Source organism: Pundamilia nyererei, unplaced genomic scaffold (assembly GCF_000239375.1).
Source record: "Pundamilia nyererei isolate P.nyererei 1_Seehausen unplaced genomic scaffold, PunNye1.0 scaffold00107, whole genome shotgun sequence".
In the NCBI taxonomy this organism is placed as follows: domain Eukaryota; kingdom Metazoa; phylum Chordata; class Actinopteri; order Cichliformes; family Cichlidae; genus Pundamilia; species Pundamilia nyererei.
The window spans coordinates 303280-329963 of NW_005187508.1; the positions used below are offsets into that span (position 1 = coordinate 303280).

General features: G+C 40.8%; 1 protein-coding gene across 1 annotated transcript; it reads left to right on the forward strand.

Annotated features, from left to right (window-relative positions):
• Positions 1–985: 985 nt before the first annotated feature.
• On the forward strand, positions 986–25913 carry LOC102210449 (rho GTPase-activating protein 7-like). The gene is made up of 6 exons (XM_013912907.1): positions 986–1139; positions 2369–4286; positions 8490–8624; positions 8743–8871; positions 25725–25758; positions 25858–25913. Exons 2-6 carry the CDS (start codon positions 2433–2435, stop codon positions 25911–25913), a joined length of 2208 nt encoding a protein of 735 aa, XP_013768361.1. The 5' UTR covers positions 986–1139; positions 2369–2432.
• Positions 25914–26684: the final 771 nt, after the last annotated feature.

Consider the following 26684-nt stretch of genomic DNA (forward strand, 5'->3'; position numbering starts at 1 on the left):
GTGCTTGGACTGTCCCTGTTGGTATGCAGCTGATCCAACTGAAACAAAAAAAAAAACCCAACACAAAAAACACTCATTATAAATCTGATCATAGCTGAACTTTTAGTGAAATTAGGAGATTACTTACATTTTGAGGTTTTCAACTGGTCCGGGCTTTCCAAATGAAATATTCAGCTTGTGCTATGATCCTAATTTCACTATGGGTTTAAAAACAAATTATGTCAGTTGGTCTTTGTGATATGAAGAGCAGTCATTGCCAGCTTTGCCCTTTCTTTCTGCAAAGTGCTTCACAGAGAAATTACTATATTAGGAAATGAATTGCTGGTATTTTGGTCCTAAATTTTTTTTTTTCTTCCCACTTAATCTCCTTGAAAAGAAAATTGTCAGGTTCGTAGCACTTTTAAAGCCGTCTCCATTATTATAAAGTATGTTTTAATGCTGAAATATGATTTACCATTTTAGTGTATTTTTAAATACCTCTCCCCAACCAGATTAACCATAAAGATATCTTGCCTTGTATTTTTTTCACGAGTGCCAGTATTTTTATCTAAGAATACTTGTAGTTACAAGATGACAAATTTGCTGCAGATATGACTGCCAAAACATTAGAGCAATCTCAGTTGGCTCGCAGCCCGAAGTCTTACGAAGCAGCCTGTCTGTTACTAATCAAAGCCAACTCCTCCTGCCCAGCTCGGTGAAATAGGGAGCTAAAGAAGAATGAAGAAAATGTCTCCTGAAAAGAGAAGCAATATTTCTGAAATAGCGAGTAGTGAGTGTACAGTAGAGGAGGGTGGAGTGTATGGTGTGCTTCGAGAGCTGTGAGACGGGGGATGGGGCTCCTGAGATGTGACTCAGACTCACTGTCAAAACCAGCGGGGAGGGGACCTGATGAGAAAAAAGGATAGAGCGGAGGAGAGAAGGGAGGGCCGGGAGAAAAGAAAACCCAGCCCCTCTTACACCACCGACTCTTGAGCGTTCAGCGTCAGCAAAAACCATAATGTGATCAAGATGGAAGTTGTCCATGGACTTTTCACTGCTTCCCGGCTTTCTGCCTTCCTCTGGGGGCTTCACTGCCTGTCCAACAGTTTTACTGCGAAGATACTGACTCGAGTCTAGAAAAAGGCTCGTAGAAGCTTAAAGTAAGGACTTCTTGCTTGGAAAGAGTGAAGTAAAATTTCCCAAAACGTGGACAGATTTCTTTTGATGGATGAATGAAAAGTCAGCTTGAGAAACATCTCTTGGCAAACTGCATTTCAGGAACTAATTGATCTGCAATCTTTGGTTTGGATTATATATTCCACTTCTGGATTTCCACAAAAGCTTTCAGATTATGTTGCTAAACAATGTGTCATCACTGGAGTATTTATGAGAAGTAAACATCAGTGTTCCTCCACTGTAGAATGTGGAGTTCGGCTGTCAGCTGTTCGTTGGAGTGCAAGTAAGAGGAGCGACTGCTTTTTGGATCTTTCCCTTATTTTACATATAACCAAATCAGGTACATGTTTGTGCCAAAGGGTGCAAATGGCAGTTAGAACCATCATCCTTATGACTTAAAATGAATATTTGGGAAAAGAAACTCTTCAAGCAGGTCTTCCATTTTTAAAATACTTTCAATACACTTAAAAAAAAATCAGATTCTTTGTCACAGACTACTTAAGGTGGCTACGCTATGTTGTTTTGAATTGTGTTATTTACATAGTACAGAATGGTTCTCTTTAATCAAAATATTTTATTTGTCTGTCTCGACACATAGCAGATTTACGGAGTAGTGTAAATCTTCCATGATTTACACTATGTTTCTTCACATCTATAAATTGAAATCAACCACAAAAGGAAGAAAAAACACAGAGCAGTGTAATGCAGTATATCTTACTTTGAATTCTGTGATAAGACTTGCACTTGGTTCTGTGATAGTGTTGGATTCTGTTCCAGTTTTACTTCAATCTACTTCAGTCTCTTATTTTTGTAGGTGAATGGGTGCAGAAAGACTGTTAATCAACACCCAGCACTTTTTCAGACTCTTTTTTTTTCACTGTTAAAATGGTGCAAATCTGACAAACTGCTTTGTTTACAGTTTCCTGTTTGTGATAAGATAAACAATCGGAGGGATGTCTACATTAATCTCAACGATTTAAACTTTCTCCGTCTTAAAAAATTAAACAATTGTTAGAGATCAGAGTAGTTTACTTGTAGTTGCCAAGCTGAAATATGGAAAAACTTCAAAAGAAATCGGTTTCCTGGGTTAAATTAATACACTTGGATTGCTTACTTGAAAGTTGAAGCATTATTTGTACGTTCAGCTCCTGCAAAGTGAAAACTTTGCAACACTGGCTATTTCTTATCTCCTTTTCTCCTCTTGTTGCACCAGATCTGGTCCTTCTATTTAACCTGGCATCAAAAGCAGCTTTATGGGATAGCATTGGCTGCCCATCATGCCAGTTGCCATACGTAAAAGAAGCTGGGAGGAGCATGTGACTCACCCGTCAGGATTACAGTACAGCTATGATGATCTGGATCTCGTCTGCTGTCATGGGGTCGAAGGCGATGGGCTATGGATGGCTTCTGGGGGTTCAAAACAAGGTAGGCGGGCAAGGTGTTCCTCTATGCCAGAGGGATGCCACCAGCTGCCTATAGATGACCCTGCTCAGACTTGTGAAGGGGGAGCTTCTGTGATGAATGATGATACTGAACCGGAACACTTAAAACTAATGGAAAACAATGGAAAGGATTTACAGGAGTCAGTGGATCGGTCTTATGAGTTGGTGGGAGCTGGCATACTCCCAAAGACTGACTCTGACTCAGAGGATCTCCAAACCGCAAGCCCTGGGAATTTTGGAGAGTTTTGTAATTCAAACAGTGGTATGTCTAGTGCAAATATTTCTTGTGCAACTGATAACAGTGATAAGACTATTGATAATAAAAGTGATTTGGGCACAGAAAGTTGCCAGAATCACAGCATGTGCGATGACAGGGTCTTTAAAAGTGCACATATCTCTCACCAACAATACGTCTCTATCTCTTCGAACAATGTGCCTCCATTGTCTGAATGTGCTGGTGAGCAACCTGGCAAAGTTCCAAACCATCAGGATACAAAGGGGAGCCATAGAGAGGGTTACAGCAGACCTCCTGAAATCACTGGGGCCACAGTAAACTGTTGCTCTGCTGGCGAACAGGAACCTCAAACCGACCTCCCAGATGTTGAGGAAAGCAAGACTGTCATCTCTGACCAGCCTGGTATGAATGCTCTGCTAAGCTCAACAAATATGGAGGGTGGTGAAGCACTGGCGCTAATCAACAAAACTGTGGAATCATTAGTAGCAGATGGAGAATGTGACAAAGGAATATCTGAGAGCCGGAGTGCATGTTCTGCTGACAAGCAAGATGGATTGAGTGACCTAGGAACTCTAAATGAAAATACAGGACTGAGCTGTCTCTCAAGAGTCACTATAGGAGAAGAGCGGGACCATGAAGACTGTGCTGGACCGTTGGATAAGGATCATGGTTGGGAAATATCCAACCAGACATTGTTGGAGCAGCACAATGTTGAAATGTTAGCGGAGAGCAGGCCCCAGAGAGACAAAAGTGCACAAGCAGAAAGCAGCGAGAAAAAAGGACACGTCAGACCTATTGAATCATCTGATGTTAGTGTCATAAATCAGTGCTGCTCTTTAATGGCAGACAGCAACGTGTCATCTAAACAAATGAATTCTGGACATGCAGGAGATGCCATTGGGACAAACACGACACAGTGTGCAGATAAGGATGTGAAAGGTTCTGTAAGTCAGTCACTGGGAAATACTGACCAAAGTTTAGTGCCTGTTAGTGAGGATCTCGCCATTCCTCATCAGACAGAATATAGTTGTTCAAAACTGGACACTATACCAGAGATCAGCCCTGTGGAGGCAAAAGACAGCTCTCTACTTCATGCTCAAAAGAATAATGATGTTAACAGTACCCCAAATCCAGCTGCTGAGCACTGCTGTTTGGATGATAAACACGAGGTTGTTGAACAACACACGCAAAACCTGCCACCATGCTCTACAGAGGTCAACGAGGGACTCCATGGTAACCGAGCCTCAGGTCCTCACTTCAGTGAGTCACCTGCCTCTGAGGTGGCAGATGGTCACAGAGAACACCACCAGCCAGGAGCCACAATGGAGGCGTCAAGGGAAGACATACGTTCAGTTATATACAACGATACACAAGACGGCAGTTCGGCTTTAGATGGAACATATGAGCATGCAGATCAGAAGGAAGACAACGTGTTCAAAGTGCGGCTGAGAAAGGTAAGAATAAATATGATACAGAAGTGTAATGGATGTACAATTACTACATGTACTACATGTATACTAGTTTAGATCAGTTTTGCAAGTTCTGTCTTTGTAATTCTGCGACCTGAATGCTTCTAATGAACAGACACTTACTGGGCACACATAATTTTGGTCCCACACTCTGGCAAGTGTCTCGGAAAACACTGACTTCACTCTCACATGCTTACAGATCTGTGAGGGGGCTGTGTGGAAGGGGGGTCTGTGAAATGTTGTACTTTTTCTCAACCGCTCATTGCAAAACAAGGTCCTATAAGGGCATGGAGACCATAAACGCAGAGGGGTTGGAAGCTCAAAGTAATCTCTAGGGTGAAATGCTTAAACTGTTTTCTCTAGCAAATACTGTATCTTGTGCTGTTTTCACACTGTTAGCAGCATGCTTATGTGGTGCAAAAATATACCAAAAATCTTAGAAGCAGTTCGTGGATTTGGGATCAGTGAAGCAAAGCAACTATCAGACAATTGAAACTGTATTCGCTAATAAGTTGCTGTAGTTTCAGTCCTTTTAAAATAACAGTAAGAAGCCCATTAATTTCAACTCAGGGCCCATTAAGAAGGCATGTTGTTTGGACAAGAAACGTATTGTGAGAAGTTAAATTCTTGTGTGACATTCAAGATCAAATTGATCACACTCTTGTAAACAGTGACACATCTGAGTTTGTTTTATTATAAAAACTCGTGGAACGTTTCATATTCATATTAATTCACCTATTTTGCATTAATCAGAAGTATAGATATTTATAGTAACACCATTTATAAGAATGCCAAGGTAACTGCAAAGAGCCACACAGATATTTCCTGATAGAGACTCACTGATATAGGATTTTTAAGGCTCATACCAGTGTTTGGTGATTTAAATATCTGATATGCCAATTGATATTTATTCGTTGAGAGATACAAAGCATAAATAGATTTCCCTAACACTTGTTGTGTGTAGTTATTGATGGGTCCCTACTAAGATAATATGACATTTTTTCCGTCACAAGTTGCGGATTATTCGTTCACTCTTGACTCTGCTCTAATCCACTGGCTCTTGTGTTTGTGATGTCCCCAGATACATGTTGCCATAAGTGAAGTTAAGAGTGGTGGGCAAAGTTTGCTGCATTATTACCCATAACATGGTTAAAGAGTATTTCTCCTGAATCTTCTTTACTTTTTACATGTATCGCCTGTTATAAATGTTGAAATGGATGTATCGGGAAATAGCCAATATCAGCTGGTATTGGCATGGCTGATATATCGGTTGGGTTCTATTTTTGAATATACCGTATTGTTAGCAATTATAATTTCTCATGTGATGACATAAGTTATGTTATTACAACTCATTCATTATTTGTTGAAACAAAAGGAGTCCATGTGCAACTGTGTAGTGTGTGGTTAACTATAGCTTGTTGGCTATAGTTTACATAATGTGAAAATAGTGCTGATTATTGTGCTATTGTTTGGTCATATTCAGTTGTTTTGTATATAAATCGATTGATGTGTGCTGCCATGACCCTAATAATATACCACAACCCCTTCCTAATAGTAGAATAAAATGCAGGCATACAATAAAAAAAATATTTGGCTTGTAGTCTAGAATAGAAACCATAAAATCAGCTGGTGCTGAGTGGTTTATGTGTCATATATTGACACTCTGGTTATAGCTGTGTTCCTGAAAAGCCTATGGGTTGTGTAATCCTAAAGATTATCATAGCATTATTTCCACATAAATTTTTTAGAAACTTTGGAGCCACTTTTAGCCATGACTAATGTTGAAGTCAGTCCACCAACTGCCAAAAACAATAGGTCATACTCCAACAGGGAGACATGGAAAACCAGTGCCACATTTTCCCCTGGCTCTAATTTCAAACTTAGGATGACTTTAAATACCCCACCAAAAAGGCAGGATTTTGGAACTTGAAAAGAGCAGTTAAGCCAGTGGAAGAAGCCAACAATTCATCTACCATATGGTGATGGCTTGCCTCATCTTTGACAGCAACGTGATTTGTGTGTCCAGTTTAGCGCAGGAATTGTGCCGTATAGAAGACCATGCTGATAAAATATAAATTAAAAATGTAAAGCTTTATCCCACGGGACATAAAAAATGGAGAAGAGTGTTTTCAATATCACGAAGAGAATTACTGAGCTTATGTTAGTTTCTTTAGTGGATAATGACAGAAGCAGCCTGGAATGATCTCTGACAAGATATTGTACTGACTAATGATTGCATCCCCCAGTAGACCAAGTTTTTGTTACAGATTCAGCTTGTAAAACAAACCCATCTGGTTTGCATAACAGCTTGAGATTAAGCTGATATTGGGCTTTGTTACTGTGTTTATTTGTTTTAGCAACAAGGCCTTATCCTGACCCCAAGGCCAAACTGGCTCAACAGTCAGCAGACAACTTGGCAGCATCACCCTCAGTGCTCTCTCTTTTCCTTTTTGGCCTCTTTGTCTGTATTAATTAAGAGAGCCCACTCAATGCAGAGGTCTGAGAAATGGGATGCAGACTGGCTGTAAGACAGGCGACTGAGGGGTCTTGAAAAAAGAACAAGTTAAGGGGAAGGAGGGATCTAAGAGTTCAAACAGTGTGGGAAACATCTCCCATCTCAAAAAAACAGGAAGTTAAGTGGAATGTGACAGAAACCTCAAAAATGGGAAAGACAGCAAAAAAGCCTTCTGAGAACACCCAAACCACCAGAATGCCCCTAAAAACGTTGCCTCCGAGGCAACTGAAGTTTACGCTTGCACTTGTTTTTCACTCTGCCGTTTTGTGGTTGTTTTTGCCATCCCGAGCCAGATGCTTTTGTTCATTCAGCGAGGCCTCGTAAATATGTCATTGTTTTACAACGGTACAATGTTTCATTGTGATACTTTGCCAAGAAGATGGGACCGTAGCGCTGCGCGCTGCGCTCTGCCACGAGCTAGAAATGTCAGTGAATGCATCAGTGTGAAGCGCATTTCCCCGACACACATGGCATGTCTATTTGCGCTCTCAGCAAACCGATAGGATCTGACTTTGACAGCCAAATTGGGCACTAACTGGAAAATAAATGTAGAAGCAGTCATAAGACATTATTAGGGTTGGAGCTGGAAGCCAGATGCAGGGATGAGGCTACCTTTAGTATCCTGACTCTATTAGCACATTTATGATTAAGCCATGCTGACCATTTCAGCATTTATGATCTGTAAAAAGTGCATAACCCAAAGATTCCTCTTCAAGGTACTGCATGTAGAGACAAACCAGGCATGAAAGCCAGCCTCACATCCACTAGTTTTTGTAGCTTTGCGTAAGCATACAGTCACAGTGGCTGTGTGTGTGCCATGAGCTCACTCTCATTAAGAGTTTAACAGCATCTGTTAGCGGGGATTGTAACAAGGTTTGTTTGCGGGTAATGGGCCAGCCATGAAATTTCCTCGGGTTCTTCTCAAGGGTAAAGCTCAGACAGGGAGCCACACCCGGTGCCAAGATAAGACAGACAGAGGGAAATGAAAACATACTGCTTTAAGCAGCGAAGAAAAGGATATTACACGTTTTACTCCTGCTCAAATTGCATGAAAACAACATAGAGCTTAAGGTTAGCAGAGGACAGAGTGGTAGGTGGAGTGTGATGCAATGCTGGATTGTAGCATGTGGGTCTGCTTGTCTTGCACAAGTCAAACCACCTGAGGTCAGTATGAGACTTGTTATCACAGCCCTAAGATGGATAAATTAGCACAGCATATTAAAGGGCAAATAAGTGGAGTGTTAAAGTAATGACAGAGGCGAAACAAAAGAGATAGCCATTAAATGGCCACAATGTGTAAATCAGCTATTTTAATTGGCTGAAGTGGAAGGTTGCTGGGGAACACAGAGGGACAAAGAACAAAGGAACAATTAGATGTATTTTGTACTTTAAATCATGCTTAAAAGTTATAAGCCTTTTAAAACAAAGTTTTAGATCAAAGTTTCTGATCTTACTGTATAGTACTGACTTTTGGCTTTTCCGGTCACATTTCTAATTACGTTTCGCATATATATTTCATGTTTCTGTTCTCTTCCTGATCATCTGGTCAGAGATCACAGATGACACTAGAGAAAAAAGTTTCCTTAGAGAAGTGGAACAAATTGATTTCGGCACATTTAATGCTGGTCTTAATAGTTTTGTGAGTTTGACTGTTCTCCACTGATCTGTCTCAGCGTGGGCATGCTCGCTTGGACTCAATGGTGCTGCTGCTGATGAAGTTGGACCAGCTAGATCAGGAAATTGAGAATGCCCTCAGTGCTACTTCCTCCATGGACAGCACAGCCACCTTCCATCGACGGCATCACCCGGTACCCGCACAACTGAGTTATCTAGCTGGATGTGACAGCAGTTTTTTCTATATTTGAAACTGTGCAGCAGTTCGGCGTTCTCAGTGAACTATATTGTTTGTTTTTTTTACTTGTGCAGGAGTTTGATTTAGGATCCTCTTCAGCAACGTCACAACCACCCACGCATCCACATGCTGCTGTTGTTGCTGCTGCTGCTGCTTTGTCTTCAGGATCTCCACAAGCCCTTGGAGCAAAGCCTAAGAGTGGGGTAAGTCAGCACCCGAATGTATATAGAAATCAAAACAAGGTTCCAGATTCCAACTGACTGATCACATTTTCTGGCAAAATGTCACTGACATGACTAAAACACGTGGGCAGTTAAAATATGAAAATATTTTTGAAAAGGACTAAAAAGCCAGAAAATAGAATAGACAAAAATAGCAAAAAATAAACTGACATTAACATTTAAACTTAAAAAGCAGTGACAATAAAACACCTAATTTTTCAAGGTGAAAGATCAAATAAATGTTAATGAAATATAAAGAATATCCTGCATATAAAAAGGTACATTTCTAACATAAAATCGTTTTTTTCTTTCACAGTATGCCCAAAAAAAAAAAAACTGTAACAGGAAATAGTCTTCGCGTTTAGCTTAAGTGTTCGAACTAATCACTTTACAATGTGAGTCACCCGTTCACATGCCAGTTGTAATGGAGCTGCCACAGAAGGCGCCCGCCTGATCTCGATCAGCTTACAGTCTGGTGATCTGCTCGATGATACTTGGGCAATAAGTCGATAACCTGCTTGTGCCTCTATAGCCACAACAGCACACTACAAATCAGGCACTGCTCTTAACTTCCGAAACACTGGCTAAACTGGGCCCCTGATGCCAGATTTTAGTCCTGAGGCCTATTTCGCAAGACATGAGCTGACACGGGTGTTTCATTGTAAAATGTCAAGGACACAAATATGCCTATCATATGACTAAAGTGGTATAGTGGTTAAGTTACTCAGTGGTGCTAGAATAGATGAGACAGCTACTAAGAATCCCAATCTCAGGCATGTAATTCAAGACATAAAGACCTGATGCAGTTAACATCCTCTGCAGGTGTGAAACAGAATGGCATGGTGGAGAAATACCCAATGCAAGTATTTGGCAAAGAGGAAGGGTCTTGGGTTATCTTTTTGCTTGGGTGTGAAGACTTTTTATTGCTTCCATTGAGATGTATGATGAGATAATGGTCTGATAGTGGGCAGGAAGCTTTGGAAAGAGAGGAGGGGAGGACACACAGTAAATGTCCCCGAGCATATTTGAACCTGGACCTCTGGAATAGCCTAACAGTATATTGGTCACCTGCTTCATCCGGTGAACACCCGTGAAGGCTCTAGGTTTTAACATTTAGCAAAAAAAAGTAAAGGTTGCCAAACTGAGTGCACTTACTGTCTTTCCAATCAAGTGGCTGGAGATTGGTTGCAACTCTATAGATAAAACATGGTAAATGGCCTGTATTTGTATAGTGCTTTACTAGTCCCTAAGGACCCCAAAGCGCTTTACACAACCAGTCATCCACCCATTCACACACACATTCACTGACCTGATCTTTGAGAATCACTGAGTTGGACACTCAGTTAGGCTCCCAGTTCACACACGCACACCAAGTGTACAACTTTTTCCTCTGACTCTGTACATGGCATTTAATATTTATAGGCCGTGCAACAAAACCCTAGTTTGCATTAGTCTGGGTAAGACTTGCACAGAAACTAGACCTGTGTCACAATCTGTCTCCATTCAGAGGTCCACTTCTATCATATCATACTAGAAAAATACATTCAATATTTTTTGATGAACAGCAGCAAAAAAAGAGACATGTTTTCCTATTCTGGGGCTTTCACTGGTTTTCCTTTACTTTACTGCCACCAGAATGATGTAACTATGACCTCCACTCCAAATTGGTCCATAATCTTACTGAGTAAACAGATTTAGGTCCCCACAACACTAGTAATATCTGGACCACACAGACACACATACTCAATCGTCCAATTGTAGGAATGTCCCTCAGCTCTCAGGGCTTAGCAAAGCAGACGTTAAAACTCTCTAATTAGCTGGTTCCAAAGATCTAGATCCCTTCACCCGATCAAAAGGGTCAGAAGGGGGGGTCTGGGAGGTGAAAAGCCAGGGCAAGAGGGAGCAGTGGGGGACACGCTTCGAGTGAGACGTGTGTCTAAAACCCTTGCATGCTCACTTAATGATTTTGTCAGCCTTGCATAGCCATTGCCTACATTCAAGCAAGCCTTTCTATGTCAAAACTGGTTAAAATGACATAGAGTATAACTTTGTAACCTTACAGAAGTGTCTGAGTTACTTTAAAATATATATATATTAATTTCACGATTTATCTGTTGCAATGCCACAGTTGACATTGCTGTGTGCTGTTTATCTTCCCTGCCGTCAAAAAACATAAGAACAGTTCTTGGTTCATTTAAAGGGTACATATCAACATCCTCAGTGATGTGTGATTTATTATGTCTGTAGCCAGCAGTTTCCACAACCTCCATTCCTACAGTAACCCAAGGTAACTCACTAGGCTTGGGTAAACACAGCTTTCACTGTGCCTAATAGAAGGCCTTTTACAGTGGTGGCCCTGTGGAGTGATTGATTGAGGCCAAAGAGATGAAGACTTGGTGAAGGGGATCTCAGTAGTTCATAGTTGCAGGGGTCCTTTCAGACATAAAATGTTGTGACACCCACTTAATCTTTTTACCTACACAATACAAATCCACTGGCCTTTCCTAAAAGAAAACAGGAAAGGCAATCTGGCAACCTATTGGCTATTTCTGGTGGGTTCAGCCTCTGGAGAGGACAGGGGTTCTGATATAGCCAGCAGATATCTGTGCCAAGACTGTTTGATTATTTTTATTTATTTTAAATGCTTCAGTTCAGCTTAGACTCCTTTTTTTAACACTGACAGGTTGTTGGTATTTGTCAGGTCTGTAGACTTTATCAAAGATGAACAAAGCTTCTGGGTGGAAAAATGAAGCCAGTGAAGAAGGGTTAAACCTGCATTCTATCTCAGGGCCACCAGATGGTGATGGCTGTGGCTGCAAAAAGACTTCAAGTATTAAAGAAGTGTATAGATAAACAGATTTCTGATTTGACCTTTGGGAACACTTTCCTGTTGGGTTTATGGCCTTAGACACATTTTGAGTCATAGTAGATAAAAAATAAAGCCTGTTTTGTAAATCTTGGTTACGATATTTTTTAAAACGAAGGATTATAAGTGCTTACTCTTTGGCTAACAACTTTGGCTAACATTTTATTTTTATTTTATTTAGTAAAAACTGGTTTTAACTGTGGGGCAGCATGGAGGCACGGTAGTTAGCAATGTCACCTCACTGCAAGTTTGAATCCACCACCTGGCCGGGGCCTCTCTGTGTGGAGTTTGCATGTTCTCCTCATGTTTTCGTGGGTTCTTTCTGAGTACTTTGGCTTCCTCCCACAGTCCAAAGACATGAAGTTAATATGGGTAGGTAAATTTATGATTCTAAATTGCCCATAGATGTGAATGTGAGCGCGAATGGTTGCCTGTCTCTCTGTGTTAGACTTGCAATATTCTGGCGACCCGTCCAGGGTGGGCCCATTGTAGCTAGCATAGTGCTCCAGCCTCTCGATGCCCCTAATAAGGATAAGTGGAAGAGAATGGATGGATGGATAGTTTTAATTGTTATTTTATCTTTAGTTACGTATAATAACTTTGGTTAACTGGTAGTTTTGAGATTGCACTTGAGATGTTACTTTTCCACTCCTTACCAGGACATGCAACCAGTGTTTGCTCTAATATAAATTCAGACTGCAAAACAACCTTCTACTATCAACAGTCTTGTCACTTACCTGTAGACATGAACACACATGCAACTCTAAATAGAGATTACAGGAAAGGCAGTACGAGGCAACTGTCTAAGATTTATTTTTCTTTTGTGTGGGTGTAATCTCAGGTTATAATAGGAAATAGCTTAATCCTAATTCCTAGTATTAACTTTTATTCTGTACTAATGACAGCTTTTATAGATTGTACATGTGTTGACTGAATTGCCAGAAGTACAAATGCATCATCACAAAAGGCATCTAAATCGTAATCAGGTTTAATTACCACCCCTCTGACACACTGTCGCCAATATCTAAGCATTACAATAGAATAATAGGATTTATTGAAAAGCCTCTGAATTATATACAGTTAGGAGGTACCTGTACTTTAGTTGCCCCATACACAGTAAATTGACATATCCAAACAATCAGGTCATACCCATAAAACAAGCCTTGTATTGTCTCACTACAAAAATGTTGAAACAACCAAAATCTCAGATAGGCCTGCTGTAAAATTAAAAGGGAAAAAATAACCCTATTAGGAAATCTCTCGCCCTTTTCTGCATCGCTTTTTCACCAACATTTGTACATGTTGCCGTGAGCATCTCTTGACATCAGTCAGGAAGGTATTTGCAAGTTTACACAGGACAGAGCAAACAACATATCTCTTTAGCAAACCGGGGGGTGAGCGCAGCCTGACTGAAGGTAAAACGCTACCATGCACGCTTTTGTAATTTACGAGAGAGAGGAGCCAAGCTGAAGCAATTAGAGCACAGTCTGGACTGTCTGAGAAAGTAAAATATGGGCATAGTATGATTTGAAATAACTGTTTAACTGCAGTTCTAATTCTTTCTGAATTCTCTGTGATTCCCACATGTACATCAAAGCATCAGGAAAGCTGTGGTGAAAAAGAGTGACACTCTCATCGCTGACATGCATGCGTTTCTGCGTGTGTATGTTTGTGCAGGATGTGCTAAAAGTAAAGTGTTTATCATTTTTGCATTAACATTCCTTCCATTTCTTCAGCTGGATTATGCAAGATGTGTCTGGTGTTTGTGCTGACACTATCCCCATGACACCTCCATAAACACAGTGCAACACTCGGGTGTAAACACACCGCATCTACTGAAGCACTGTCTCATGCTGTCCCGACCTTTACGTAACCACGCTAAAGGTGATATGGGGTTGTATCTGTTTGTGATGAGTGGACATTCACTTGGCATGCGCAGTATCATTCCTTTGCTGCTGTGGATAAGGTATTGGGTTCATGTGAATGCATTCTTGGCTCCTTGCAAGTTTAGACGGTGGGTATTGTTAGCCTCCAGCAGGTGGCTGTTATTCTTGCATAGAATGTGAGCCGAACACTTAGCGGATGTTGTGCTGCAGCAGGTGTTTGTTCTTATGCTGGAACTGCTATTCTTTACTCTGAGTGTTTTTGTTGGCAGGTTTATATTACTTGCTTAGTGTGGCAGGTGTCTTGAACTGTTGGTTAGCTTGCATTATTGTGTTGCAACAGGTGGGTTTTATTTGGTTTATAGGCTAGTGGGTACACTGATTCGAATGTATATTGTATTCATGGCTGTAAATAATGATTATTTTTGTTTTTTGGTTTGATGATTATGCACTGATTACATTACAAGTTGGTTTCATCAACTGTTTTCTAAAAGTCACAAGAGCATTCATTTTACATTATAAAGGACTAGAACAGTAAAAAGTATAAAATTATTCATGCTTGACCATCTTAGACCAGTAAACAGGTGTAATAATTTTCAACTAATACAATCCTAGTATAAAAATGAGTATTTATTTGTCCAAAATTAGAGTAGATAAGCACTCTGTAGTGACATTACTGCACCATCCGCAGTGCAAGAAGTATTTGTTATGCGACTATTTTTAGGGCTCTGCCGCTGCAAAGGATGTGCCAAGTCACAGAGGCGGGCGGAGCCTGCTGACCCTTATCCACCTGCCTTTTAATTTTTTAGTCGGAAACAACATATCAGTCACCTTGGGCAGCGACAGTTCCCATGAGTAAGGCATGTAACACAGAAGCTGCTGAACAAATCACATAACTGCCCATTAAATTTAGCACAGGGGTGTTTCCCATGTCATGCACACGATGACAGGGAAGGTGCTGGCGGGCACCACCTCTCATCCGTCTTCGGTGAACATTCAATGGAGCGGTGACCTTTGACCGTATGTTTGGATCTGTATTCTGTCTCCATAGCAACAGTATTCAATTTTACCTCTGGTTTCAATGCCAGTGAATTTAGAAAGTAAAAGTTTCCATATCTGGGTTCATGGGATTGTTTTGTTTTTTTCTGGGAGGGATGATTGATTGAGAGATATTTCTATTTCAGAATGACGGAAAGACTCTACTCCCTGTCAGTAGGTTATGTATGAACATGGCTCTTTATCTGTCTGGTGGACAATAGAAGTGCTGTGGTTTGCGTGCTAAGGTCACTGGCAGATCTCTGCTCTGTCCTTCCTCCATGTTCCGGTTTGGCAGCCTCGCAGTCCCCAAACATCCTACATCCAGACCACACCTTCTCCGCGTCCCAGGCAGATAAAAGTCTGAGTATTTTGCTACTTTCACTGCCTTTTATTTATCTTTACATTTACTCCCACTCTCTCCCACTCCTGTCTGTGGTCAATAGTCGACACAATGGGCAACAGGCGTAATTATGTTTGCCTACATTCCACCCACGTATTGGCTTAAAGGCTGTAGTAGGCCATAATGAGTCAGGGAGCTATGAAACCAGTCACCATTCAGTCTGTCAAGGGCTGCCAGCAGTGGCTCTGGTCATGGCCATGCTAGCAGCTTTGTGTAGTGTCATTGTCCTCAAGGTCACTTCTCTGCTGAGCACAGCTGTAACAAGGACACAAACAGGGACCTGCTGTGGTTTCCAAAAAGAGGGTAAGAAAAAAGAAAAGGCTTATGTTTGGAACAGGATGTGGAAAATGAATTTCTCCTCATGCCCCATAAGGAAATTCCTGTTGAATCAAGGCTAAAGGCAGTGCATAAAGCACTCCAAGGGAATTGATTCAGTGCCCAATAAATGTATTTAGACTACCTGTCACAAAAACAAGAAAGCAACTGTCGAAAACATATTTAAAACTCATAAAAATGTATCATTATTTATCATTTATCAATCTGAACTCGTTTATATCCAAATTTAAGCCAGCACCTTGGACTCAGTAAGAAATGAATTGTGCATAACATTCAACCACTAAAATTCTATTTTTAAGTAAACAACTGTAATTTGGCATTGTAATCAAAATATATTAACTGTGCGTAACTATTTTTTTCTGCTCTTTTGTAAAACGGGACAGCATGGTGGCACAGCGATGAGCACTGTTGCCTCACAGCAAGAAGGTCCTGGCAAGATGCCTTTCAGTGAGGAGTCTGCATGTTCTCCCCGTGTTTGCGTGGGTTCTCTCTGGGTAAACACTCTGGCTTCCTCCTACAGTCCAAAGACATGGAATTACGGGGGTTAGGTTAATTGGTAATTCTAAATTACCCATAGGTGTGAATGTGAGTGTGAATGGTTGTCTGTCTCTATGTGTTAGTCCTGAAAGAGACTGGCCTCCTGTCCAGGGTGGACCCTGCCTCTTGCCCTATGGTAGCTGGGATAGGCTCCAGCCCCGCCCCCCAATTCAACAGCAATGATTGATATTTTAGCATTAAAAATATAATTTTGATTAAAGAGATTATACAAACTAAAGGATTAATTCTTACAGAAACGTAAGTGCTTTCTATCCAATGTTCACTATCCATCACAAATCAACTTGGGGTTAGGATCTTACCCAAGGACATTTTGCAGACTGGAGTAGCCAGGCATCAAACCACCAACCTTACGATTAGTAGATGACCTGCTCTATCTCCTGAGCTGCAGCCACCCCATAATATCATATTAATATAATCACAAGTGAAACTCTAATAGAAAGCACAACACATGGTGTATTTTAGAGATATTGGTATTGTCCACATGCATGAGCCTGACGCATTTGATGTGTTTAACTCTTTAACAGAAGGAGTGCTCTGTTTCAGCAGTGTCATGAATGTCAAATATCACATGATTCTTAGTGTTTACACACTCAGCTCAACGGCAACTCTGTGTTTTTATAATAACATGTCGTGGCACCGCCCCCAAATCACACCAGCCCAATCATCAATGCGATTTACTGCCTCCATATGGATATCGCTGCTTTTTTTTTTTTTTTACTTAAATGAATCATACTTTTTCATCCATAATTACATTTAAAAAATCGCTTCACTATTGGTATCGTGGAACGCACTGAGTCAGTGAATTGAAGCGTGAATTGATTTCATAGAGGACACTGCAGAACGTGTAGCAAATATTTGCAAGATGATGGTACTTGTTGACACTAAATCATGAGGATGACTGTAAAATGCAGGCATCTGGAAATACCCCTACAGATACACAGATAATGAAGTGCAGTAAATCACAGAACAAATAAACAGCGTCTCAGGAACACAGACGCACACATGAACCCACTGTAAAACCAGGTGCAATTCAAGATACACTCACTGGGACGTGCGGTTTGAGGTTTTAATTGGGACGTTTAAGTCAAGCGTGTGTTTGCATTTTTTTGTTTTCCATCCGTATTTGCCTTGAAGTTAGATTGATTGATTGATTGATTGATTGATTGGTCCATGTTTCAGTCAAGAGATACTTGAACCTCTTGCTCAATTCTTCAGCTTTCCTTAATATCTTAAGGAAGGAATCCAGCCCACTGGTGTTTTGTGTTTATAGCTAGATGTGCTTGTGGCATTTGAAGTTGTACAGGTGAGGGGTTTACAGTTAGGTCATGCAAGAGAAGAGACTTGAGTGACCTTCTTTGACTGGATGTAGTGCCCTGAAAAGCGAATGGTTAAACCTAAAGTAGATGTTACAAAACCGTGACCCCCGCGATCGAGTAGCTGTTTTTGCCACAGCACAGCGCCACCATAATCTTGTGCAGAGGATATTCTAATCCCCCTTGTTAACCTACTCTCAGCTTTGTCCTTAAAAATGTCAGCACCTAATCCTGTGGGCAGCATTGTTGTTGCAGTTGGGATCTTAGCTTATCCCTATTAACTCTGGTCCATAACCCACAAATGTGACCTGGTGAGAAGAAGCAGGTGACACATTTAGTGCCTTAATGAGCATAGTGAAACTGGAGAGATGTAAAACTAAAATTATAAAACTACTTTGTGTGGCTTAATCAGTGGTTTCCGAACTTTTTATCCCACTTTTTTCACATTGCCCTTTGTGGAGCTACTTTAGAGTACAATCCAAAAAGCAATAACTAGGCTTACAGAGTGATTAATTAGTTTTAGATATGATTGTGCGTATGCCTCGATCTGGTGCCAACCATTCTGTTTTGAAAGAACCAAAAAATGGAGGGAAAAGAGCTGCATCAGTATATGCTCTGCATGTTCAAACATATGCCTAAGGTGTGGTTATTTGTTCTACTTGTCAAAACATATACATTAGACTGCCTGCTTTCGTAGCACCTCATCGGTTTCTTTATTCGTAAAATCTAAAACTTTTAAAATCATATTTCTCACTTTGCACATTTTCAGCTCAGATTCTTTTTGGCACCTGCTTGCTCTGGTTCTGCTGCTCTCATTAGGCTTGGTCATACAACAAGCATGAAAAGGATTATTGTCCTTTAAGATGCATAAAGTGGTTTCCTTAATGCTTTACTCATATGAGGTAAAGCAATGGCATTATTCAAAGAGAGAAAAATAAAACATTTTCCTTTTGGGAGAAAAACGGTCCTGGTCGGACAAGTGAAGAGTTATTGTCTTGTCTGGTGATGGAATCCAAGGGCCACTGAACAGTTCACAGTTTACGCTCCACCACTAAACCCTTCCACAACAGCGCCTGAAACCAGAAGTCCGTTGCTTTGGCTTACGTGTGTAAACAGAGTCAGATGTATGGGGCTGTCTGCGTTTGTGCACATCTCACCCTCTCTTACCCCCTTTCAGTGGACATCAGCACGTACAGAACATAACTCATGACTCAAGGTTGGGCGAGGGAACAAAGTCTCAGCTGGCAGTCTCGTGCATGTGTGTGAATGTGAGCAGGTTGTACGGTGAAATCATTAACCTCGTCACACAGCTAAAGACTGAAAGTGCACCCATTCGTGCTGTAGGTTTTACTTGAGCTTTTTACTGCATTAAAAGATCACAATAAACGTCACAGAGACATTTTCAAGCATCACCTCGTTTTGCGAGGTCACTGTTAAATCCAACATCTGGACGCTACTATACTTTTTCTACAAGAAATGTTCCAGTGGATCATTAAACCAAGTCATCGCATCACTTCCTGTTGACACATTCTAAGTGTGACATATGGAGACTATTAAAATGAGGGAAGGGGATGCAGGGGAGAAAGGAGAAAATGTGTGGGGTGGATAACTGTGTGTGTGGGAGGGGGGCTTTTCTAGAAAGGAGAAGGTTAAATGAAATTGTTTCCCACGTTTCCCTGCACACATGGACTCTTGGGCTCTGAATAAATTCCTTTGTAAATGCAGGGCAAAAAGAGCACATGAATGCCAGTCAAAATACAGTGAGTTCCAGATAACATCTCCAATGTTCCTAGGAAAGCACGCACATACAGTCAGATGCATTTCTCTTTCCTCTGTCAGACACACACCTTAAGCATCTAGTGCTGGAGACTCAAGCTTACCTGGGCATAAGCCATCTGCACCGATTTAGCCATTCGCGTTAAGTGGCTGAGAAAAAAGTTTGGGTTTGCCTGAGCCCCCTAATCCTTGGCCAGCACAATCCATGGGTGGTCACACACACTCGCACATCCACACAAACACACACACACACTCATACACACACTGCAGCTGCAGTGCTGGAGGGGGGTGGGGATGAGAGGTTGGCGGTGGGGTTGGAACAGGCCTGGTGGACTGCTTGGGTTTGTTGTGCAAGAGCCACATGCCAGTGGCTTGCTTAACAACTCTGACTACCTCACTCACACAGAAAGGCATGCCACACACAACGAGGGGCCATTACTAAGAGACAAAATAATATTTGTTACTAGGACTGGGTATTGAAAGTCTTTACTTATTTGTCTATAAGCTGTCATGTTTCCATAGTACAAGATAAATTAACCTTTCAGTTACTGAACCCAGGCTTTGAACGTCTCTTCAGCAGGCAGCAGACCATCTGTGAGGAAGCATCGGCCATGCTTCAAAGCCTCTTTAAAGATAGCATTCATTTTTCTCAAGTGGTCAGTCTGTTACACAAGTAACACATTATTTGAGTCATCTAGCCATTTTTTTCCCTTGAAAATAGGTTGACAGGTTGGCGTCTGATGCTGATTAACACACCTATCACTGGATGTTCGTTCATATGTCCTTGGCATCTTACCTTTCATACCTCTTCCCATTCACTTGTCTAGTTGTAAATTTTCTCACATTGGCTGTTGTGGATGTCCCAGTGTAACTGCAGTTGTTACCATCTAAATTCTAACTCTTAAATATCAGACAAGCTATATATTATTGAGAACGCTCCAATGAGTCTGCGAGCATTCCAGGAGGGTTAAGAGTGGTTTTGTAATCCCCTCTCATTACCAGAAAATCTGGGCAAGTACGGACCGACGTCCCAAACCAGATGAATGTCAGAAGCAGGGCTGATGTCACAATACCAGAAATGTAGTAGTTGGTAACAGCACCAAACCCATGTACTTTAATGTAAACTCCTGTATTAAAAAGTACTTTTTTATCACCCGCATTGTTGTAGCAGACCATTTATTTAACATTTATTTAACATTGAAGGTTTGTAATTAACATATTCACATAACATGTGAATGTTCAAATTCAAATTTTATTTGTCACACACACAACCATGCAAAGTATGACATGAGGTAAAATGCTTGTAGCTGTGCAGTGCCCTGTTTCAAGTGAGAGAGGGTCGCCTCGGGAATGGCGTCTGGTGTTAAAAATCTGCCAAATCAAACCTGCGGGATTCATCCGTTGTAGCGACCCCTGGTGAATAGGACCTCCCATATTTCCATTATACAAGGATGGTCCAGCAGAGGTAACATGCATGTAACTCTGCTCCAGCTCGCAAAGCTCTGTTGTCAGATGGAGAGAGTGTACAAAGTAAGTGCTACAACCGGCCTTGGGCCATGCTTGCTTGTGCTGTTGTTGGTCAGTCAGTTGCAGAAATGACTGACCAACAACTCCACACTGGGGAACTTCACTTGTTACACCAGCACAAAGGACAGGAAGAAAGAGTGAAGGGTGAAGTTCTAACATTACAAAAAGCTGAGGTGAAAACAAGTGTTAAAAGCAATGAAAAGTGTCCACTGCATCTTTCTCTGCTCTCATGCTATATTTGTTTAATCTTTGGAGTTTTTTACTCAGTTCTCCTGTTCCCAGTGAACTCCACTATTGCTTCCTCCTACTACAAGAACAAGTTCTGTTGTGTTTTCATCATGTTTCCAGAATTTTGATATCAAAGGGTGTCACCAGCATCTGTTCTGGGGACATATACTACAAATAGTTAGATAAATAGGCATGTCCCACCGGGAGGAGGCCCCGGGGCAGACCCAGGACACGCTGGAGAGATTATATCTCTCGGCTGGCCTGGGAACGCCTTGGTGTTCCCCCGGATAAGCTGGAGGAGGTGGCTGGGGAGAGGGAGGTCTGGGCCTCTTTGCTTAGGCTGCTGCCCCCGCGACCCGGCCTCGGATAAAGCGGATGAAGATGGATGGATGGATAGTTAGATAAATATTTTAAAAATATATACCTGATTCCTGCTTGCCAGGAGCACTTAACAAACATTAGAATAACTGAACAGCTTTTAGAGTAAGGCAGTAATATTAAGTGTCAAAGTTCTCCATACTATTCCAATCAAAATATCCAAAATGTTTAGTAAAGTAAATACATACATAAATACAAAAAAAGTTTCATACCTGGATTTTTGAAATGTATTCACTAAAAGTGATTTGTTGGAGAAAAAAATCCCAAACCAAGACAAAAACAATTTCACCAGCCTGCTGCTTAGAGTAATGACCCTAATTAACAACCCTACAGTGTGTAATCATGCAGGCACGCATGCTTGCAGGCCACTACATACTCATGTGAGGCAGACGCATATCGTACCCCTTGTGCCCCAACACAAACCACTTCCAGTAAATTAGTGGCAGTAAATGAGGCAGCTGATGCCTGTGTGCTGTGCAGCCTGCAGCTCCCCAGTGGACACTTGACACGGCCTGGGCGACCCCACACTGGGAGAACCTGCACTGTGGCATGCAGAGTGGGGGAGAACAGAAAAGCATTAAGAAAATATGTGAGTGTGGTGCAGTGAAATCACTGGTACTTACGTGTATTTGTTAACATTCTTGTTCTCATAAATATATGAACATATTTCTAAATGTATTCATTATCTGTAATTGCTATCATAAAGTGAAACGCAACAGTACGTGAAAGCTGAGGTTTACACTGTGTGTAAGTGATCTCATGGGTCACTGAAAGGAACCCGTGGTGTCGTGTTTACACAATAAGATGGGTGCACTGGTGAACTGAAATGTCTTGTTAGACCTAAACAGAGAAGCCACACAGACCTCCCATATTTCCATCCTTCAGATTTGTAGATGAAAATACAAAACATTAGCCATTCAGATTTTTAAAAAAAGAACCTTTTTGCTACAATATAAAGGAATAACATGTCTTGTACATGTACAAAATCTGAGTTAATGTGGTGCTGTTTAAATATAAAACGCTGTGTGAGGATATATTTTGGCATTTTGGTAGTATTTCAAATAAAATTGTATATTGTGGCGAAACAAGACTAATAAATACTGTTTCTAACCTACAGTATATCCAGCTGATGAAAAGGCAAAAATGGAGCAGGTGGCTTGTGTTATCTTAGCTGAGTCTCATACCATTCATAATGTTTTCCTGTAACAAAACATTGTGGCTGAAAAAGCAGAGCTAATATTACCCGTGTGCAACAGCTGAAACAGCACTGAGTATAAATGTATGTCTGGCATCACCTCACTGCTGATGTTCTGTTTGTTCCGGATAATTTAATGACAGGAGCCTTCAGCTCCTCCCTGGTGTCTTTTTTAGGCTGTTAATTAGCAATAAATTGTGAAGCTGTTTGTCCACAGAGGAAACTTCACCCGTGTTACGTCTGAAAGTGACCGACAAATGATTTACTGCTGTTTCAGCACACATATGATATGTTACACATGTGCAGACATAAACACGTACACATGCATACTCAACAACCATAAACAAATGCATCGCCAGATAAAAATCTAGTTACGATTTTGTGTGGATTTTAGTTTAAACTATGTGTGAGCAGATAATTCACTCGCTGGATTCTAAAAACTGGATTTAGGACCAAGATAATTCATTTATCCAGCGTGAATCAGCAAACACGTTAGCAAAAACAAACTCGTGCATAAGAGCAGCCATTGTGTTCATACTCGCCAGACCGTGTCATACCTGTGGTTATTCAGTCATAAAATACAGGGGCTGCCTCTGAGACTGGAGGAGCAAATCGCCTGTAGCCATATTTTTTGCTCTGTAATGATTAGTCATGTTTCTTTCTTGAATGTGACCGTACTGCAGCCTGATGCCAATGAAATTAAAAGTGATTAATAATCAAAGTAATGCTCCCTTTATGGCAAAATATATTGTGCTCATACTAACAGAGAAAAAAAGAAACATTTACAAGGCCGGGAGTTTGTATTAATCAGATTTGTAAAGTTTAGTGTTGACATCAAATTTCAGGAAACAGTGGAAATTGTTTGGTTACTAGCGTAACGCCGGTTCTCTGTAAGCTTATTGCGGTATCTCGTCATCCAAAAATTACATGTGATAAATGATGATAGAGGCATCGTATTGCATTGTAGTGCATTGTAGTGCATTCCAGCTCAATTTCAAAATTCCTAGTCAGAATTTCCAACTGGAACACCCCCTCAAATCAAATTTCCAACTCGAATAGTTAGAGCAGCCCCACCAACACTGACTTAACAAGACATGATGGCAGTCGTGAACATATGCAGTAGTAAAACAGTAAAGATTTAAAACTGTACAGCCACTATTGTGTATTTCTAACTCGATAAATAAACCATACGCAGAGCTCTGACTAGGCTCTTTCCATGATCACGCTGGAGATCTTTTACGTGCAAAAAAGCATCATTGCGCTGTATTTCTTGTGATGCATGAATAGTTCTACCTTGCTAGGAAGTAAAACAACTGACTTTGCTACTAAAACTTGCTCAATTCATGAGTGAAATCACTCACAGCTCTGAAACCCGATCTCTGAGGTAAATGAAATGCAGCATTAGTCCAGAATGTTTGAAATGAAATATGTTTACAAGGTAACGTGTTTCCCAACCTTACGGATGGTACAGAAAGGATAAAACACAAGTTACAAGTTGGTCTTTTAGGGAAACACTAAATATCTTCTTTCTTGAATGGAGTTTTTTCCTTAAGGAAATAGTCACTCTTTATAGGATCTTCATTTTTTTGAGTCCATTATGGCACATCACCAAAGGACTCCTTATGCCAATCTCTGATGCCAGTATCACTGAGTAAGGACTCTCGGAAGAACAGAGTGTGATCGTTCTTCAGCCAAAGTGAGTGTGTGGGCAATTGCCTCAACTGTTAACCCAAACTACATGTTTCCAGCCAGCTGTCCTGTGGTATTTGTGCCACAATGTGGGTTTAGGCATTAGTAGGATAGGTCTTTCACTCCAAACTCATTGCATATGGGTGCACCCTTGGCATCACATTTAAATGCAATAGGAAAGTGTTATTTTTCAACATGCGTTTCCTAAACCTGTCCAAGTAGATTTTGGTGTCTAAACCTAAACTAATAAGCAAGTGAGAATGAAACAAATCAGTGAGTGATAAGTGAAACCAAGCTCTCAGACAGGACACAACCTTTGGTCTCTTGGCTGACGTTTTCTTAATTCTGCTGTTTTTTAATCACCTGAAGGTGAAACAAGAATGATTCATTTCTTTTGCTTCCACTCAATGTGATTAATTTGAATTTTGGTGCCATTTGAGGCATTATCGCTCTAAAAGAAGGATGGAATGAAAGAGGTCAAAGTTGTAACAGCATACTTAAACATCATTAAAGCTGTTTAGCTATTTCTGAGGGGAAAATAAACATTGAGTTGTAAACTCATCCTAATACAAATATCATATCGCATATAATATCACAATGTTTAGACTTTATGAAAACAGAATTCTTCTCTGGGCAGTGTGAGAGCATTGTAAGAATGGTCCTGCTTACTCTGTCTGATCTCTTCCAGGGGAGTTTGGATTAAACAGGTCAGGGTGTGGAGATCAGCAAAAGACCCTGAGGTCAAAAGTCAGCAACAAGAAAGACCTTTGCATTCCAGCTGAATGCTCCACTCTACGCACGTGCAGACACACATGCACTTTACCACTGAAACGACACACAGACTGTTCTATTTTTACCCAGAAAGGTTGTTGATGCAGCATTATTTCCTAAAACCTGCAACAAATCCAAAAAAGGTCATATTAAGCAACTAGAATAATAAGAATCTACTACAGCTACAAAATGTGTTGTGATTTTATCAGTAATGTCTCCCCAGACGACCTACGTGAGAGCTGAATCAACATTAACTCACAGGAAAGTGTGCTGTGTGAACACTTTTAATGATGTGGTTTTTTCAGAATTCTTTGGTAGGTTTGTTATCTACTGTAACCATTTATTAAAATGTTTACACATCATAAAATTATGCATATTGGGTTTTGGCAACCACATTCCTGGTATCTCAAACCCGGTATGTCATGAAACAATGTGGTGTAATTATACGCTCCATTTAGGCAAGATTCTTAGAAGCATATATGGTTAATACCGAAGATCAACACTTATTTTTATGCAATGACTGGCATGCTTTTCTCTTTAGCCAGATGACCGACACGAACAAGCAGTTCAGCAAATACATACAATTTGCTGAGCTCGTGTTAAAACACTGGTTTATAAAACTGCAGATGCTCCTCAAATAAAAGGGATAACATGTAAAGGAATGAAATAAGTAGCTGCTGAAACACTGGAATAACACAGGATGAATGCTTATTTTAATTACACTCTCTAGGTCAAGGTTTATTTAGGAATGCTTACAAGTGCTAAGAAAAATCAAGCGAGTTTCCTGTGTGAATCACTCCGTGGCATCAAGTATCATGGAAATGCATCATAGCCAAGCTATCGTGACTATAATCTTTTTTTCTCCTCTTTTTCCCAGAGCACCCCCGTTGTTCCTGAGAAAGAAAAAGCTGGTAAGTGCTTGCTGTTTTTTCATTATCATTTGTGCCTGCCTAGATGAGAATCTTATTATAATTTTTTTTTTTTACCTTGTTCATTTTTCGGTCACGTAGAAGTTGTGAAAGTTGTCTTCAGTGTGTCTGGTCTGCGCCTAAAGTGGTTTATGTGAGGAGATTCTTGACAATTTGCGATGGATCCGTTGCAAAGTACTGAGAGAGAAGGTGGAGTGTTTGACTGAACAAGGACAGACTGTGGTGCTATGAGGCTCTGGATATGAGTGTAGATAAGATCCTAGACTCATCTACGAAACCATCAAGCCTGTCGCCTTTCCGAGATAAGAGCCAGACTGGATGTCGAGTCTGTGCCCAAAACTTTGAACCTTTCCCTCGTTTACCTTTTGCCCTCACTTTCCAGACTCTGTATAAAAAAGAAAAATGGGGGAAAAAAGCAAATAGAAATAATGATCTTATATCAAATACATACAGCAGCACACAAGTTTCTCTAAGCAATATTTATCGAATAATTTAGCAATATAAATAATCTATTCTGAATGAATGAATCTGATGAAAAGACTTATTTCTATTGACATGTTATATCATTACATTGCAATTCTCCCAGTGGGCCACTTTATTATGAATCGAACTAAAGAAAAAACTCAAATCTGTAGTGAATGCTCCCTCCACTCTCTATCACATAGTGCACAGGAAACTGTGGATGTACAGACCTACTTGCAGACAGACGGCAGGGGAGCAGTGTTCATTAAACACACACACACCCCCCCCCCCCCCATGTCGTCAGTATGCTGGTAAACAATACCGGAGAGGTGGTTCGACGTGGGAGATGAGGCTTTCATATTGCCCCCTGCTGTCTCAAAGCCTGATGAGAGTCCTCACTCAGGCTTGCTCTGTCTGTCCCTTTCTCTCTCTAATTAATACCACTA